This window comes from Artemia franciscana, chromosome 10, assembly GCF_032884065.1.
Source record: "Artemia franciscana chromosome 10, ASM3288406v1, whole genome shotgun sequence".
In the NCBI taxonomy this organism is placed as follows: Eukaryota; Metazoa; Arthropoda; class Branchiopoda; order Anostraca; family Artemiidae; genus Artemia; species Artemia franciscana.
The window spans coordinates 11737417-11755306 of NC_088872.1; the positions used below are offsets into that span (position 1 = coordinate 11737417).

At 33.7% G+C, this 17890-nt stretch overlaps 1 protein-coding gene across 7 annotated transcripts in view; it reads left to right on the plus strand.

Moving 5' to 3' along the window:
* Positions 1-17890, plus strand: part of LOC136031787 (coiled-coil domain-containing protein 93-like) — a 119849-nt gene that overhangs the window by 75791 nt on the left and 26168 nt on the right. For all 7 annotated transcript variants that reach the window (XM_065711569.1, XM_065711570.1, XM_065711565.1 and 4 more), the window contains 3 exons: positions 3192-3320; positions 7612-7796; positions 15917-16030. In XM_065711569.1, the coding sequence (XP_065567641.1) occupies positions 3192-3320; positions 7612-7796; positions 15917-16030 (428 nt within the window). The remainder of the gene's footprint in view (positions 1-3191; positions 3321-7611; positions 7797-15916; positions 16031-17890) is intronic.

The following is a 17890-nucleotide window of genomic DNA, read 5'->3' on the forward strand; positions in this document are numbered from 1 at the left end:
TGCTCTTAGCGTTACAAGTAGTTGCAATAGAAGCAGTCGTAGTAGTAAATGCAGCAATATCAGTAGTATTAGCAGTTGTGTGCACATATTGCCTTTTGGTGAGATGATTTTCCCATTTAAGCTTTCTCTGAAAGTTCTGGCCAAATACCCAAATCAATTCTTGAGATACAATTTTTTGACAATTTGCATGCATATAGCGTCTTTTGATTTAGTTTAAATTTTCCATCAATGTGGTAAATGGAGTTGTGGTGGTAGTTATAGCAGTATTGGTAGCAAGCAAATATTTTCTTTTTCATAATCTCCCTTTTTATTTCCTGAATTTTCCAAACTAATATTCTCAGTCATTCCTGAGTTACACTTTTTTGACAATCCGTATTCACAAAACATGTTTTGATTTAGTTCTAAAGGCCTCTCAATATTCTCTGAAAGGCTCATCTGAATGCCCAAATCCAACTTGATACCCAAATCAATTCCTGAGATACGCTATTTTGACCATGTGCAAGCACACAACATCTTTTGATTTAGTTCAAATTTCCCCTCGATACTGTAAATGGAGTAGTGTACTAGCAGTTGTGGTGGTAGTTGCAGTAGGATTCGTAGTGTGCAAATATTGCCTTTTTGATCATCTCCCTTATCATTTCCTGAATATTACAAATTATTATGCTCAATTATTCCTGTGTTATACCCTTTTGATAGTCCGTATAGGCATAAAATGTTTTGATCTGGTTCAACACTCCCCTCAATATCCTCTGAAAGGCTCAGCTGAATACCCTTAGTCTTCTTGGAAAGTAAATTTCGAGCGTACATACTTTTCTCAATAACGTAAACCATGTGTAAACAATGAACGAATTGTCTAACTTACACCTTGTCCTGAGGACTGTGGGGAGTTGACATCTCCAACGACATAATTACTGTACCTTTCAGCAATGCTGAACCAAATGGCTCTCTTATAATTTCGATCGGATATATACGTGGGAATGTTAGGCTTGGAGGGGGACTGATTGCTCTCCATTCACTTTTGACTCTTAAAAAGGGCACTAAAACTTCGGAATTCCAATTAAATGAGCTTCATCCGATCCAAAATTTACATGACCACACGTTTCATAAAAATCTTATATGCCCCCCCCCCCAAAGACTAGAAATATTTTAGGTATCTGCCCCCTCCAAAGTTTACACGACCACCTTTCCTTTAAAAACTATATCTTAACAATGGGCAACTATCATAGCTTACAGCCTTTGCCCCAGGGACTTGTAGGGGGGGGGGTGAAATCCTGAGGCATAGTTATTTAACCTTTACACTATTTTGAACATAATGCATATGCCGCTTGGCGAAATTTGAACAAACGGCAATTGAGGAAGTTAAGGCGGGATTTACAGGGGGACGCTTAGATCTGAAGTAAGATATACGGATCAGATTCGCTTAAGGTTTCTCTTGAGTTTTTTTTGACCAGATATGGGGTAAATAAACTAATTTTAATTTAAGTTTTAGAATTCTATTTAAATTAAGTTTCTAATTCCCTATTTTATTAGATTAATTCAGTTTTCAGGTATTTTAAGGTTTCACTGCCGATCAGTTGGATGTAGGGAATGTTTGGGGAAGTTAAGATTCAATTGACGTCGCGTCACCGATCAGTTTTCGGCGGCACTCCGACGTCGAGCATAATTGTATCAGCCACTGCCAAATCCTATTTCGTTGCGGCTTAGGCTGAAGTATATAAGCTTCAGGCAAATCAGTAAAAACTTTTTTCAGCCTTTTTGGTAAACTTTGACGCCCTTTTGATAGTTGGATAGCCATAGTATCTTTCGAATTTGTTTTAACATCCCCATAAACATTTCCCGAAATTTCAAACTTTATGCTGTTAGTTGATCCTGAGATTGTACGTAGATACGCTCTTTTGACAACCTGGATAAATAAAGTGTCCGTTGACTAAGTTCAACTTCTTTCTCAATATTCAATATTTCTCTCTCAATATGGAAGATTCAACATTACATCCACTACACATTCGCGAGATATTGCAGATACGCCCTTCTGACAGCCTGGATTCAAACAGCGTCTTTTAATTTTTATTTAATATACTGGAACCAGCTTTGTCTAGTGTAGTATAATTGTATTTTTTGTAGCTTAGTTAAGAATGTTCTCTATTCATCAATGAAGCTAGGGTGAAGTTAGTTTTGGAAAATATTTGTAAATTATTTGTGTTTGCTGATTTTTATTTTCTCATAAAAGAAAGATTGAAAACGAAGAAAGCTCAGAAAACTTGGAAACCTGTTTTTACCATTTTTTTCATTTTTTCTATAAAAAAGTTTTTACCTATTTTTTGACATTTCACTGAATTGGAAGCTTTCATTTTGTTTCTGCTGACTCTGCTGACAAAAATGCAGCCCTTGAGAAGATTCTAGTCCCTTTTTTTCATATTTTCGTAGCCATAGCCCAAATACAAATGAATTTTTTGCTTCTTGGTGCGTTTTTTTTAATTGTTTTTTAGCGTAAAATTTGAAAACAGCAAATGATTGGCAATCAACCTTTGCGTCAGAAACATATCCAGCATTAAAATTGATCTGGTTAAGCAGCAAGTCTTGTAATTGCTATCGGTGTTGGAAAAAAAAAAGTCACAAAGAAACAAAAATGAAAAGTATTTTGTGATCAGAATCGCGAATCATGCCGAAATTGAGACATCAAGGTGGAATTCTTAATTCGAATCAGAGTCAGCAAAGTTTTTGCTAATTTTGAACCTAATTAAAAACTTTGATTGAAGCTCATAAATTTTTTTAATTTAATCGTTAATTTTGAACCATATGTATAAGTGAGAAAAAGAGCTACTGATCGTTTTAAAAGATGGGCTACGGTTGGGTTAAAAGCCCAACATGATCTGATAAGAATCATTCAGTTTAATAAAATTCAGTGTGCTTCATTGGCTTAATTAAAATTGTGTCTTAAAATTGTGCTTAGTTAAAATTGGCTTAACTAAATTCAATTGTGCTTAATCAAAATTCCCCTTGCGATTGAAGAATCTGGTAAATGCTTTCTTTCACAGTTGATACAGTCAACATGACAGATATAGGTGGTATAGGTGATTTTCAATGGGAACAATTTACTGAGTAGAATGTTTCTATTAACTCTTTGCTAATTTTGACTAATCATTTATCTAATCAATTAACTGTAACTATTTATTAACTCTTTTCCCTTTTAGTGGCTTGTAGAGCTGACTCTAAGCCTTTCAAAAGATGGCCGATCTGAGGGTCAAAGACCCAAAATAACAATGAAAATGCTATTTCCAGAGTTTATTCAGTCAGACGACGAAGATGCAGAGTCGAAAACGGTGAGCATATTTTGAGTATATAGTTGAGTGTATTTGGCTTAGTGAGGTTGAGCTATAATAAGTACAATATATATATATATATATATATATATATATATATATATATATATATATATATATATATATATATATATATATATATATATATATATATATATATATATATATATATATATATATATATATATATATATATATATATATATATATATATATATATATATATATATATATATATATATATATATATATATATATATATATATATACATAGTTTAAACTCGTGACGAAATGGGTCAAAAAGTTTGAAAATAATTTCCTTATTCTCAAGATATTATTGATAAAAGTTAAGACGAGGGGTACAAAACCCAATCCCTTACATGCCCCTTGTTATCACTCTTGTTCGTAGATTCTTGGAGAAAAACTTATATTTTACTACTGGGCACAAGAATTTGTTCTGTTTTTTCATAAGATATGCATTTTACACTGGACGTTTCCCAGCAGATGCGGCCCTTTTCTGCTCTTTTTTTCTCATTTGCTCAACTACCATTGGCCAGATTCATGGGTGCTGTCATGTTTCATGCTCGTGTACTCATCATTTCCCGTTGTTCTGGTTTTGTTCAGCTTACCTAAGTATAAGTTATTTAATTTTTTTTTTAACTTGCTGAAAAATCCAAACGGCAAAAAATGAAAACGCCTCTCATCTAAAAATTAATGGAACCAAAAAGTGAAAAATAATTTTCTATTTAACGAGATTTTATGAATAAAATCGAAGACGAGGGGCGCACAACGGATTGGGCTTTACATTACTGTTCTTAGCTCGTTTTCTTCAACTTACCAACTTTTTTCACTTTTAAATTTATAATTTAGAACAATATTGTATCCGTGTTGTGTGAAGCCCAATCTGTTATCTTGTTTTCACTCTTGTTCCTAGATTCTTGAAAAAAATCTGATTTTTTAGGCCATTTTGAAAACAAGCTACAAAAAAATTGAATCCATCATTTTTCTTTTTTTTGGGTACTTTTCTCCCGACCCCAGAAGAATTTTGATCTGTATGATCTGAGTAAAACCGGTTTTTCCGTCCGCAGTAGGTTATAATTAGCATAATTTCATTGAGAAAAACTACGATGTAGGTATTTTTTTTATTAAATTTTTAATATATAGAGTTGGTTAGGTTAGGTTATAATGCGTTCTGCGTGGCCTGCTTTTCATAATTTTCTTCTGCAGTTTCCATAATTGTGTTTCTAAAATATTACATTTTAATCATTTTTTGGTATATTTCATTAGGATTAACCTAACTTCACTTCTTGAGTGGGGTAGGAATATTTAACAAGTGCCATTTTTTTTTACCAATAAGCTTTTAAGGAGCATTAAACTGTTTCTTTCCTTGCCTTTTTTCCACTTTATATTGGTCATTGTTATCATTAACAATTGTAAGGGAGTTCTAAGGGGCTAGCCCCACCATATAAACTTTCTTATGGAAATCGCTCTTGAATGTCGTTGAAAAAATTGGATTTTATAATTTTAACGACTTATACTCTACTACTCCGACTTATACTTTGCTTTTACTTATACTTTACCCCGGCTTATACTTTACTACTTGATACAAGAGTTTATTCTGTTTTTTTTTTGTTTTTTTTTTTTTTTTGTTTTTTTTTTGCATAAGATTTAAATTTTAAACCGTGTGTTTTGCAGCAACAGTGGCCTTTTTATTTTCTTTTTTTTTGCTCAACTATTACAGGCCAGATTGTTGGGTGCAATCATGGTTCGTGCTCGTGTACTCATTGTTTTCCGCTATTCCTTTTTTGCTCAGCTTACCCAAGTATAAGTTATTTTAATTTTTTTTTTAAATTGACTAAAAAATCAAAATGGCAAGAAAGTGAAAATGGCTAAAGCCAATCCATTACCAAAACGTGTGGCTCGCTGACCCAGTCAGCCTTGGGCTGCTGGTAGGTGCGATTCTTTTTTTTCCGTTAGAATTGTTGATTTTGACAGCCATGATTCGCTGTATCTATTGTGTACAGGGCCACTTGTAGAAAAAAGTAGTTCTACCTATTGTCTAGCAACTCCCTTAGCTATAGCTTAGGGATTAAATTAGCTAATTAGCCAATTAGTTCTCGGAATAGACTTTTAAATTCAAAGATCTCCTTAAAACGGTGTTCACATGCCTGTCGAGTAAAACTTGCGTGTTTAGACACTTGTTTGTTCCCACTGCAGTATCCGGGCAGTTCTTTCACATGTAACAGTCGGTAAATTCAAAGATCTCCTTAAAACGGTGTTCACATGCCTGTCGAGTAAAACTTGCGCGTTTAGACACTTGTTTGTCCCCACTGCAGTATCCGGGCAGTTCTTTCACATGTAACAGTCGGTAAATTCAAAGATCTCCTTAAAACGGTGTCCACATGCCTGTCGAGTAAAACTTGCGTGTTTAGACACTTGTTTGTCCTCACTGCAGTATCCGGGCAGTTCTTTCACATGTAACAGTCGGTAAATTCAAAGATCTCCTTAAAACGGTGTTCACATGCCTGTCGAGTAAAACTTGCGTGTTTAGACACTTGTTTGTTCCCACTGCAGTATCCGGGCAGTTCTTTCACATGTAACAGTCGGTGCTTGGCTACATACAACTATGTGCGTCCCGGTATAGATAAGGGTAGCAAGTTGAAACTTTCAGGATTGAGGAGAATGTTGAGCATAATCAAAATATAACTGTGTACATCCCGGTTGCGAAAAGTGTGTATATAGGATATCTGAGAATTGACTGGCTAATGGTATTTAGTTGAAGTTTACTACTATGTGCATCCCGGTTCTTATAAGTCCGCATATGCAATATCTGAGAATGGTTAATGGTACTTGGTCCAAACTTTTAGGGAATGTTGAGGGGGATGTTGAAATAATTTGAAAGAGACTAATTAGATCTAATAAATTAGAATCAGATATTTCAACTATTACGTCGGAGACGTGAAAAACTGGGGGAATATTCACTATGTTAACCAGTAACAAAACTTTGGCAATCAAAACAGAAATTTAAAAGATTTTGTAAAATTTTTTGATATATTTCGTTTTCCTTACTGATTTACAGGCCAGGATTTCTGCATAGGCCCGAGCGTTAGGGGCGCAAAATGCCGATGGACGCAAAAAAACAGTGATTTTTTGTTCATTAACAAATACTGGACTGATGTGATTTATCGTCTAAGTGTCAGGTGCAATTTGCTGCTGCGCTCTTTATCACAGAAAAGTGGTTTTAAAACAACACAGGAATAACTGTTAGATGTCTCCTAAGAATGGCAGCTGAGAACTCGGTATCACCTCTCTCTTGCATTACTTTTGGCTCATCATTCATCAGTTGTCTTCTTTTCAGGGCTTCCATTATCCCGGAATTTTTGGGGATTTCTCGTAAATCTCTGCGTCTCCCCCCCCCAAAAAAAACTGCTTGTGCCTAGGGGTACCAAAGATTTGAATATGTCCCTGCTGATTTGTCCGTTAGGGATCATGCCCTATATGGGGGGGGGAGGGATAATTAATGGTATCTTAAGTGTTAGTACCTTGAGGCTGTCTTTTTGGGAGCAGGGAAAAAGATTGTTTTAATTTAGACGTTAAAAACTTTAGACTCATCATGAATTATTTAAGCTACGTTACAGGATTTTCTGTTAGCTTTTTTATTTCCCTGCTTCACTAATTGCTTTATCACTGCGTGAAACTGCGTTCCCGATATCACTTCTTAAATTTTAAATTACTGGCATTTAATTTATATTTAATTCTAAATTTTGTTACATTTAGTTTCAACTTTAATTAAATAAATTTAAATTTAATTTCAATTGCATTTAGTTTTAAATTTTAAGTTTTAATGTGTCGCTAATTTCACCTGAAATTGAAAGGATCAGCGCCAGTACTTTTTTGTGAAGATCTCATTACTCGCAATTCAGATAACGAGATATAAATGAAGAACGCTTTTTTTGTCTTGCATCGATGGTATCCAATAATTAGTCGTCCATCTTCCATCAGTTTTTAAGAACTCAACTGTTAGAACTTAATATAAAGGTATTTTTCATTTTCTAACTTGAGCCTGTTGAGCCTCATGGATTTTTATTTTAAATCAGACGAGCCCTGGCCCAAGACAAATCTATCGCTTGGCCTGCCGAGTTTAAATTGTCACAATAAGATATTTTATTGCACTGGTAGCAGCGGTTTAATGTATACAAAATTTAGAACTTCTAGTGTTTATTCAGTTAGACCTGCAAACCTGTACATCACTCGATTATTTAAACTCAATATATATTTTTTTTTAATTCAGTCTGAAAATATGGATGAGCAAATTGGACAATTGGAAGATTTGTTAACTGTCTTAATGGAAGAAAAGAAAAATCTTGAAGACAAGCAAAATTCAATGGCTGAAGAATATAGTGAAATTAGAAGCAGACGGAAAAAAATAGCAGAAGAAGAAGAAACGCCCGATTTTCAATCTCCAGAAGAAGAAACGTATGCATATTATATTTTCGTCTAGTTAATCCCAAAGAATATAGACATATGACAGAAGGGAAAATCAAGTTGCTTCAAACTGGGTTTAATGAAAACTAAAGACTACAAGCGCCATCCCCAGCGCAGGGCTAGCCAGAAAATTAAAAACATTTAAATGAAATCGAATTTTAGTGTATTAAATTATGAGTTTTAAGTCATGGTCTTTATTTATTTGGATGCAACCTGAGATTTTCTGAGAATCATTCTCTTGTTTTTAAACAGTTTTTTGTTCATTTCAAATTAGTTAGGGCTTGGTTAGTATGCAAAATTTGTTTAATAAAAAAAATACCTAAAATGTGTTTGCAGATTATTTTTTTTATTTTATTGTTTTTTTGGCTTAGCTTGAATAAAAAGTTGCAAAAAAGTAAAAACCGGTACTTTTAGTTAGTTTTTAAACGAATTAGATGATTTTTTGGTTATGTTATGTGAGGGTGGTTGTTTATTCTCAGGAATGAACTCGAGTTTCTTCTCTTAATACCTGTTATTCAGTCCTTTCCTAGCACATTTCCTGACAAATGAGTGTACCATTGTAAATATTCCACAGGGTCATGGCAACAAACAAAAGGATAACGAATATTAATGATTAAACGTGTATTTCAATAACTTCGAGTTATATAGTAAACTTAGTTGATATTGTCTGCATCTTTCAATTCGATCCACATTCTGAGAAATCTTCGTAGCCACTTTCGTAAGACTTCCTCCCAATCATGTTTAACTGCCAGCGTTTGTACTTGCACATAAAATTAAACGCACTTTCATTTATCGATCTTCACATGATCTACACATGTTCATCAGCAAAAAGAGCGTATCAATCAATCAATTTATTAATACTAAAAGAAAAACTATTACAAAAGTAAAGCGGTTACTAGGCCCAAGAAGCTTTGCTTGTAATGGACCACAGAGACCAAGAATAAAACCCTTTTATAAAAAAAAAAAAAAAAAGAATGGAAAAAGACAAGGACATTTAATAGATAGAAGATTTAGAAGGAGATTTAACATATAGCTGGAAATGATTTTAAAAGAAGAGAAGTGACATACAATTGGGATAGAATTAAAAAGAGAGACAAAAATTATTGAACTGGAAAGACCCGACGAAATAATGCCTTTGCAGAAAGAAAGAGAGGGACATCCGAAGATATAAATGACATATCTAATTACATTTGCTGGTATTTACTCAATCAACACTTTTTTGCCTCAACCTCAAATTTAACCTCGAAAAACTCAAATTTGTGAAAGAGCTAGATTGGCAAACTTTACGGATTCGGAATCAGCACATATTTTGTTTTGGGTAGTGAAAGAATCATTTGTATAGCAATTTGTTTTAGGTTGACCCCGTTTTTTCACGATTTTCCTTAAGCTTCTCCCCATCCTCACTCTCTCTCGAAGATTTAATCCCCAAACAATTCTTTTGATTTAAACATTTAGTTTCATGTTCATCAGCAAAAAAGAGCGTAGAAATGACATATATAATGCTGGTATTTACTCAATCAACACTTTTTTGCCTCAACCTCAAATTTCACCTCGAAAAACTCAAATTTGTGAAAGAGCTAGATCGGCAAAATTTTCGGATTCGGAATCAGCACATATTTTGTTTTGGGTAGTGAAAGAATCATTTGTATAGCAATTTGTTTTAGGTTGACTCCATTTTTTCACGATTTTCCTTGAGCTTCTCCCCCATCCTCACTCTCTCTCGAAGATTTAATCCGCAAACAATTCTTTTGATTTAAACATTTAGTTTCATGTTCATCAGCAAAAAAAGAGCGTTGAAATGACATATCTAATCACACTCGCTGGTATTTACTCAATCAACACTTTTTGCCTGAACCTCAAACTCAACCTCAAAACTCAAATTTGTGAAAGAGCTAGTGCATTAAACTTTTCAGATCCAGAATCAGCACATATTTTTGTTTCGGGTATTGGAAGAATCATTTGTATAGTAATGTGTTTGAGGTTTACGCCTTATTTTCACAATTTTCCTAGACTAATTGATTCACCATTTCTTAACCTTACCAATATATACTCTTTTTTCGCCAAGAATTAAACACCTTTTAATTCAATAAACCACCTTAAAACACCCCTTTTTAAACCGGAGATAGAAATAATAGAGCCTCTATTTGTCTCTTTGTTCCCGATAGTAAATTTTCAAAGACTTTGCTCTCGTTCTTCTTTCCTAACCATTCTGAATTCCTGTTCCCTCAAAATTTTTCACGCTGTGCTATTCTGTATTCTATGGGTTCTCAAAAAAAAGTTCTATTTTACTATTTTTTTGTAGTGCCCTCCTCATCGAATTTTGAAAATCCTGTGTTGATTTTCGAAATTTGTTCAGGTATATTAAGGCTTAGGGTTCAACTTATTTATAGGTTAAAATTAAGGTGAAAGGCATTAGTTACCAATCATAGTTTTTTTTTTCCATCTTTTGTAAGCAGCCCTGATTGTTCGAAAGTGGTGATACTATTTTGTATTCTATGATTTCTCCAAAAATATTCTGTTGTGTTTTACTATTCTTTTTGTAGTGCCTTCCTCATCGAATTTCGAAAATCCTATGTGGATTTTCGAAACTTGTTGAGGTATATTTAGGTTTAGTGTTTAGGTATAGGGTAAAATTTAGGCGAAGTTGATTGTTAGCTTCCTCTTTCGTGAGCAGCCCTGATTGGTCCAAAGTGATGATACTACTCTGTATTTTACGGTTTCTCAAAAAAAAAATCTGTTGTGTTTTACTTTTTCTTTTTGTATTGCCTTCCTCATCAAATTGAGAATAAGCCTACATGATTTTTTTTTCATCGAAAAAATCAAATTATATGAAAATTTGTGAAATATGTTGAATAAGTCATAAATACTAAGAGATGTCAGAAAAGGGGTCGATTTTTCGTTAACGAAAAAGGAAATTTTTAATACTTATTTGAATCAGCGAAAAAAGCAATGTTTACTACTTATCTGGATCAGCGCAAAGGTAATAATTTCAGAGGCTTAGTGGATCTGCCTCACTCTTAACTTAATTCTTGGCATCCTCTCAAGGTCATATCGATTAACGTAATGGGATTAAAGTAATCGAATTGACGACGCTTCTTGACTATTGAGGTCCCTGCGTTGGCCCTGTAGTGAGTTGCTTCAGCAAGGCTCAATCTCTGGGTCCTGTGTTATCAAGCTAAGGTCAAACTTACTGCGTCATCACAGGACTGGTTCTTGGCATCCTCTCATAGTCATATGGACATCTCATACCAAACAATATAAATACATATTATATACATACTCTGCATAATATGTATTATGTAATTATATATTTATACATACTACTCGATTGTATTGTTTTTTACCAAAAAAAAAATATGAAAAGTGGTGTTTCAAGTACCGTTCAGCTGAGATGCCATTTCAAGAACCTAGGGGTGTTGAGAGGTAACTCGACCTCAGAAGAATAAAAGGATCTTATTTAACGTTTAAAGTTAAAGTTTATTTTAGACTTTTCGCATGACAAATCGTTTCCTTGAAGTAAACTTGGGGCCCTAGAGCTCCGTGAGTAATTCCGGTTGGTGTATTTATGATGGATCTAACTGAAGGCACTACAGAAGAAGAGGAAGAATTGTAAAAGAAAGATGTATAAGAAGAAGAACAGTAAAACGATGTTTGATTAGTGGATTCTATTCATTTGGAATGTGTACAAAATATTAAATCTGTCCAATGATCGTGAGGAAAGCAATGTGGAAAGGCTATTAATCGCTATTTTAGAAAGACAATAGGATAACAACTAGAGGAATGATATGAAGATAGACGAATTACCCGGTTTTCAAGAGACCTTATTTGAGTTATTTACAATTAATAATAATAACTTTGCTGAATAAGCTAATGATTGCGCTCCGCTGAATGTGGTTCAAACATCAAAGTGAAATTCTCAAATGAAAAAAAAAAAATCGCTCAAACCTATATACCTTTGAAATTAACTAAATTTATCGTCAGCTTGTACCGATAGATAAATATTCTAAGAATTTTCTATCTATAAAAGGATCATTTGCAGCTTATTAAACTTTGAACACAATTCAGTTATTGCAATCAGATACTCAGTGCCAAAAGTTAACAAGATCGGTTGTCAGCATTTTGAACGTGGGACAAGTTTTAATGCTTGGATAGAAATAGTCCATGTAAAAAAAATGTTTTGAAATCAAATACCGGAAAGGGGGGCCTCTCTTCCGTGGGGTCCATGCAGGGGATTAGGTAACTTCATTAGTCTCCAATTTAACCATCCCCCTCTCAAAAAAGTGAAAAAGGATATTCTCTTAGGAGTAGAAAAGTCCTTAACTAGCCGGCGGAAAATAAAAGTTTCTCAATAGTTTTTCAACGGCCTTTATATCGATTATTTTTAGTTTTTAAATTTAAATTCTTTCATAATTTCAAGCAAGGTCAGTTTTCAGGAAAGTACTATTTTTTAAAAATTCTGCGAATGTAAGGAAATATTATGAATCAGTTTATTGGAGCTAGTTTTTGTAGATGAATATTGCGTTAAAAGGGAAGCAATATTTTTTTGTCCAATTTGAGTTTCAACCTCGCTTTTTACTTCCATCAGAAAAACTTTTTTTTTAAATTAGGTTAGGTTTTAAATTAGGTTGTGTGAAAAAGCGGTTGACTTTTTCACACGGATAAAGAGTCTGTGAAGTTGTGTAAAGTCTTTGTAAAGAGTCCGTCTCATAGATAAAGAGTCTGTATCTTTGAAAAGTTAGAGATAAAATTTCAAATATTTATGAAATATCTTCTTTGAGTAAGATTATATTTCTTATGAAATATATAAGGCTCACTCATTAACCGTATGGTATCAAAAATGCCACTTACATTTGTGTTTGCAATCCTGATTCCTTACGCAGGCTATCTTCAAAATCTTGTACTCCTGTACTTCCAATAAACGTCAATTTTTACTCGCTATTGCTATGAGATAAGTCTTTTTTTTAGAAATATACACATGGGGAGAACATTCGGTCCTTGCTTAAACAATGAATTTACTTTTTCTATATTTAAAGAAAATAGCTGAGGAGCGTGAGTAGAATCTTATACAGTTATTTCAAATACCAATTCCTGAAAATCTCTGACAGCTAATGAACTGATTTCTTTGAAATATGAACAAAGGTTTTCCAGAAAGCGATTTGTTCGTCCCAGATACATACAATTTGAATAACAATTGGATATTTGGACAATTGGACAATTGGAAGATTTGAATATTCAATTGGAATGATTATTGCTTTAATCATCTTGTCAGAGATCTTTTCTTTTCTTTTTTTTACAGACTTATCCGTTGGTATTTGTGAAAAACGATGATTATATTTAGATAGAGGATCTAGTTGCAAATTAAACGGACTGTCTAGTTTTTTGGACCTTACCATAGTTTTTGGACTGTCATATCTCTATGGACCTTACCATCTTATTTCCGCAAGTTAAATTCCCAAAAGTTTATTTATACAATTGTAAATTATTTTTTTGTTAGATCTGAATAATAGCAATATTTCTGAATCAGCGTCCATTCACTTAGCAAATGCACTTTTCAGATTTTGCTTACTACGTGGGTTTGCTTACTGCGTTTGAGTATAAGGGCTATGCTTCTCTTTTTTAATAAAATAAAAAAAAATACTTTTTTTAACTAAGTAAGGAGCGACATTAAAACTAAAAACGAACAGAAATTACTCCGTATATGAAAGGTGCTGTTCCCTCCTCAATGCCCCGCTCTTTACGCAAAAGTTTGACTCTTTCAACTCTACTTTTTAAAACAGTAAAAAACTTTAGTGTAAAGAGCGGGGAGCTGAGGAGAGAACAGCCCCTTTCATATACGGAGTGATTTCTGTTCGTTTTAAGTTTTAATGTCGCTCTTTACTTTCAGTTTAAATAAACTTATTTTTTACTCAATTTCTGAACGTTTTTGAATCAATGCATTTTTTTATTTTGGCTGTCCGCGCATGAATAATTAAAACGAAATTTTCGTATTAACTTTTTTTTTTGGCTAAATGGCTTTCTCATAGTTTCGATTGGACCATTTTGAGAAAAAAAGGAGCGCGGGAGTAGGCCTAGTTGCCCTCCAATTTTTGGTTACTTAAAAAGGCAACCAGAACTTTTAATTTTACGAACGGTTTTATTAGTAACGTAACTTACGAACTAACTTACGTAACGAACTTCTAAATCCGTATGTTTTCATTACGTATATGAGGGGGTTCGCCCCCTCGTCAATACCTTGCTCTTTACACTAAAGCTTAAATTTTGTCCCAATTCCTTAAGAATGACCCCTGAATCACAAAGGTCGTAGAATAAATAGTTGAAATAAATAAAATTACTCTAGCGTAAAGAGCGAGGTATTATGAGGAGGTGAGCCCCTCATATGCGTAATAATTTATGTTCGTTTTAAGTTTTAATGCTGCTCTTTTCTTTCAGTTGAAGAAACTTTTTCATATTTATTTTTTCATTGCTCTTTTAAAAAATGATAAAAAGTCCTCTGCCCCCTTCATGGAAATTCTCTTCCCCCGTGACAAATTCCTCAATCCAAAGTTCCCTTGCATAACCCCCTCCTCTCAACCCTTTCTCCCAACCAAAAAAAGTCCCCCTGAAAGTGTCTGTACACTTCCCAATAACCATTACTGTGTGTAAACACTGATCTAAGTAAGTAACTTGCAGCCCCTCCCACGGGGACTGTGGGGGATTAGTTCGTCCCCAAAGACATAGTTTTTAGTTTTTTGACTATGCTGAATAAAATGGCTATCTCAGAATTTTGATCCGGTGACTTTGGGAAAAAATGGGCTTGGGAGGGGGCTTAGGTGCCCTCCAATTTTTTTGGTCACTTAAAAAGGGCACTAGAACTTTCAATTTCCGTTAGAATGAGCCCTCTCGCGACATTCTAGGACCACTGGGTCGACACGATCACCCCTGGAAAAAAACAAACAAAAAAACAAATAAACACGCATCCGTGATCTGTCTTGTGGCAAAAAATACAAAATTCCACATATTTGTAGATAGGAGCTTGAAACTTCTACTGTAGCGTTCTCTGATACGCTGAATCTGATGGTTTAATTTTCGTTAAGATTCTATGACTTTTAAGGTGTTTTTCCCCTATTCTCTTATATAAGGCAAATTTTCTCAGGCTCGTAATTTTTGATGGGTAAGACTAAGTTGATGAAACTTATATATTTAAAATTAAATATTTAAATATTTAATTTAACTATTGGTTATCAAAATTCTGTTTTTAAAAATTTTGGTTACTATTGAGCCTGGTCGCTCCTTACTACAGTTCGTTACCAAGAACTGTTTGATAGATTATAGTTACTGCTGCAACAGTCGTCATATCAGCTGTCGCAGAAAATTGAGACAAGTATCGTTTTTGTAAAAAGAAGGACACACAATATCAACAAAAAAAACAAACAACTTAATGTAAAATTTCACTAATTTTGACCAGTCAGAATTTTTCAATATTGAAGCATTATAAAAATGAATAATTTAATGTTTCTTTGTTTTTTTATGTGCTTTTTTATGTTTTATTTGTTTTTGTGTCTTTTTGTGGTTATATCTTTTTGTAAACCTGTTTTCGTTCATTGCTCTCCTGTAGAATTGGAAAAATAGCATATGACTGCTCTTTTTGATTAATACAGCCAATCTGTTGTTTCTTTTGTTTTCTTAAAATTGGGAAGATGGCGGTAAAAATTGGGAAGATGGCGGGGAAAATTGGGAAGATGGCGGTAAAAATTGGGAAGATGGTGGTAAAATTTGGGAAGATGGTGGGGAAAATTGGGAAGATGGCGGAGAAAAATATAATGTTTATTATTATGAAAAACATCATCACCATCTCCGATGCCAAAAATTGTGGCATAAAACCCAGTAAAAACCTATAAAAATGCCGTAAACTACGCAAGTGCTATGTACAGATGAATGGGACCCTTCAACACTGTATGTCTTCTGGACACTGGAATTTGGAAATGGAAGTTTTTTCATTTGGCTTGTTTTTTTTTTGGTATTATTATTAATATTTAAAATATTTTTTTCTTTAAACAACGAAGTTTAACGTTGGTGGATGTTTCGGTGGACTAGTTTAGTCATGTTTTTTTAAGAGGCTTTTGTTCTTTAAGGAAATTCTTGGATCTTGTTAACCTTGTAAGTGAAGTCAGTAAAGCAAAAGAGAATGAGAAATCTTTCAAGGAGAAATGCCGCAAAGAAAAGGAAGAAATTGAAGAATCCATAAGGTACTGCCAAGAACAAGTTTACTAATTGAGTGTGTATTCTAATCTTAATTAAGTATGTCAGGTCATTATCACCAGTTTGTTTTAGAGTAAAAACATTATCTTTTATTTGCCTTTGAATGCAGGGGCGTATATGGCTATGGAGCAGAGGGGAAACTGCACCCTCCCCCTTAGAACCCAGTTTGCCCCCCCCCCCCCCAAGCTGAAATTTAATTTCTTCAAAATTCCTGTCAAGCCTAAGATAATCTCGCATAATTCAAGCATCGAGAGTAACATGTTAGTTTTCTTTAGTATATCTTTGCCTTTATGGTACTATATGGCTTTATATATAGTACTATATGGGAAAATTGGCTCTAACTTAGCCCCCCTACTCCTCCAGGATTTTGAAGAAATTATGCCACTATCTGAATGTAAGAGAAAGAAATTGATTTATGGTTGTGTCTTTTTTCTTTTCGTTTTTTTTGGTTAAGTCTAAATCGGAGTTTTCTCTTGTTTTTTGACGGGCTTAGCAATGGAATTCGTTAAATGAGAATAATAAAAGTAATGATTTAAGTAAATTTAAAGGACTGTTGAAGAATGGATTGTTTTCTAAATATGATGTTAATGATTAATTTAATAGGGTAAATAATGGATAGAATAAAATTGTATTAAATCATAAAAATTAGTTCTTTATTTTGATTTTTGTGTGTTAAGGAAGGAGCTGAGTGTTAAGTGCTAAATTAGTGGTAGCTGGGTACATGATGTTGTAGTTATGTTTCGTTTTTTTAACCCCTTCTGAGGTTAATTTTTCTGTACTGCGATTGCTTTTCTGTATTAAGAGAAAACCCTGTTGTGAGTTCCACGAGGGCTGTTCCGAAGGCAATCTACATATCAAATTATTCATTGAGAAATAAAATGCGTATACGAACTTCATAGTAATCAAGGAGACCCCTAGTGACTTCTTGGTAGTTATTAGCTATCAAGATCATGAATTTTCAACCCTCACATTTTAGTATGTAATGTAGGCTATTAGCCGTAATTTAGTGGCATCAAAACAAAAAATGTTGCATCAAAACAAAAATAAATTTTCATAAATAGATCAAACTGCCGGAGTGGTGCTCAACTCATCAACTCAAGTTTACAAAAAAAGCTGATTTTAAGCTGATTCTAAAAAAAAGCTACAAAAAAAAGCTACTAAAAAAATTCTACAAAAAAAAGAAAAGAAAACAGGGGATCGTAAATTGGCAATGTTCCTACTATATGTCTGTTTTATTTGATGAATTTGTCTTCAGTTAATGAAAATACACTTGTAAACAGTGGCAAAAGTTGTAAGAGTATAGGGAGGTATGTTCCCCCTTCCTCCCTAAATTTCGAAGAATAACTTTTTGTACTATCGTAAAAATAATCCCTTTTCACAATTTAATCGAAAAAATCCCCCCAGGTTTTGAGAAGACATGCTCCCTCTCCCTCTAATATGTTTCTAAATTTACACCACTGCTTATAAATCAGTTAATGAATTATTCATTTAACCGACTCAGTTATTTCAGGTTATGAGTTCAGGTTATTCTGCAAATGATGTTTTAGGTAGTGAATTCAGTTAATTCAGCTAATGATGCAACGCTTATAAATGAAAAAGAATAAATAAGAAAATCAACCTTAAAACATCACGACCTTGTTCCGCGTAAAATTGTTGCATTTTCCTGTCATTGAAATACTAATTTTCTGTTAAACAATAGAATCGATCGCAAATTCTGTCGGTCTGTGTGTCGGTCTGTCCCGATTATGCTACTTTAGGCACTTCCAGGTAAGCTAGGACGATGAAATTTGGCAGGCGTATCAGGGACCGGACTAGATTAAGTTGTAAATAGTCGTTTTCCCGATTTG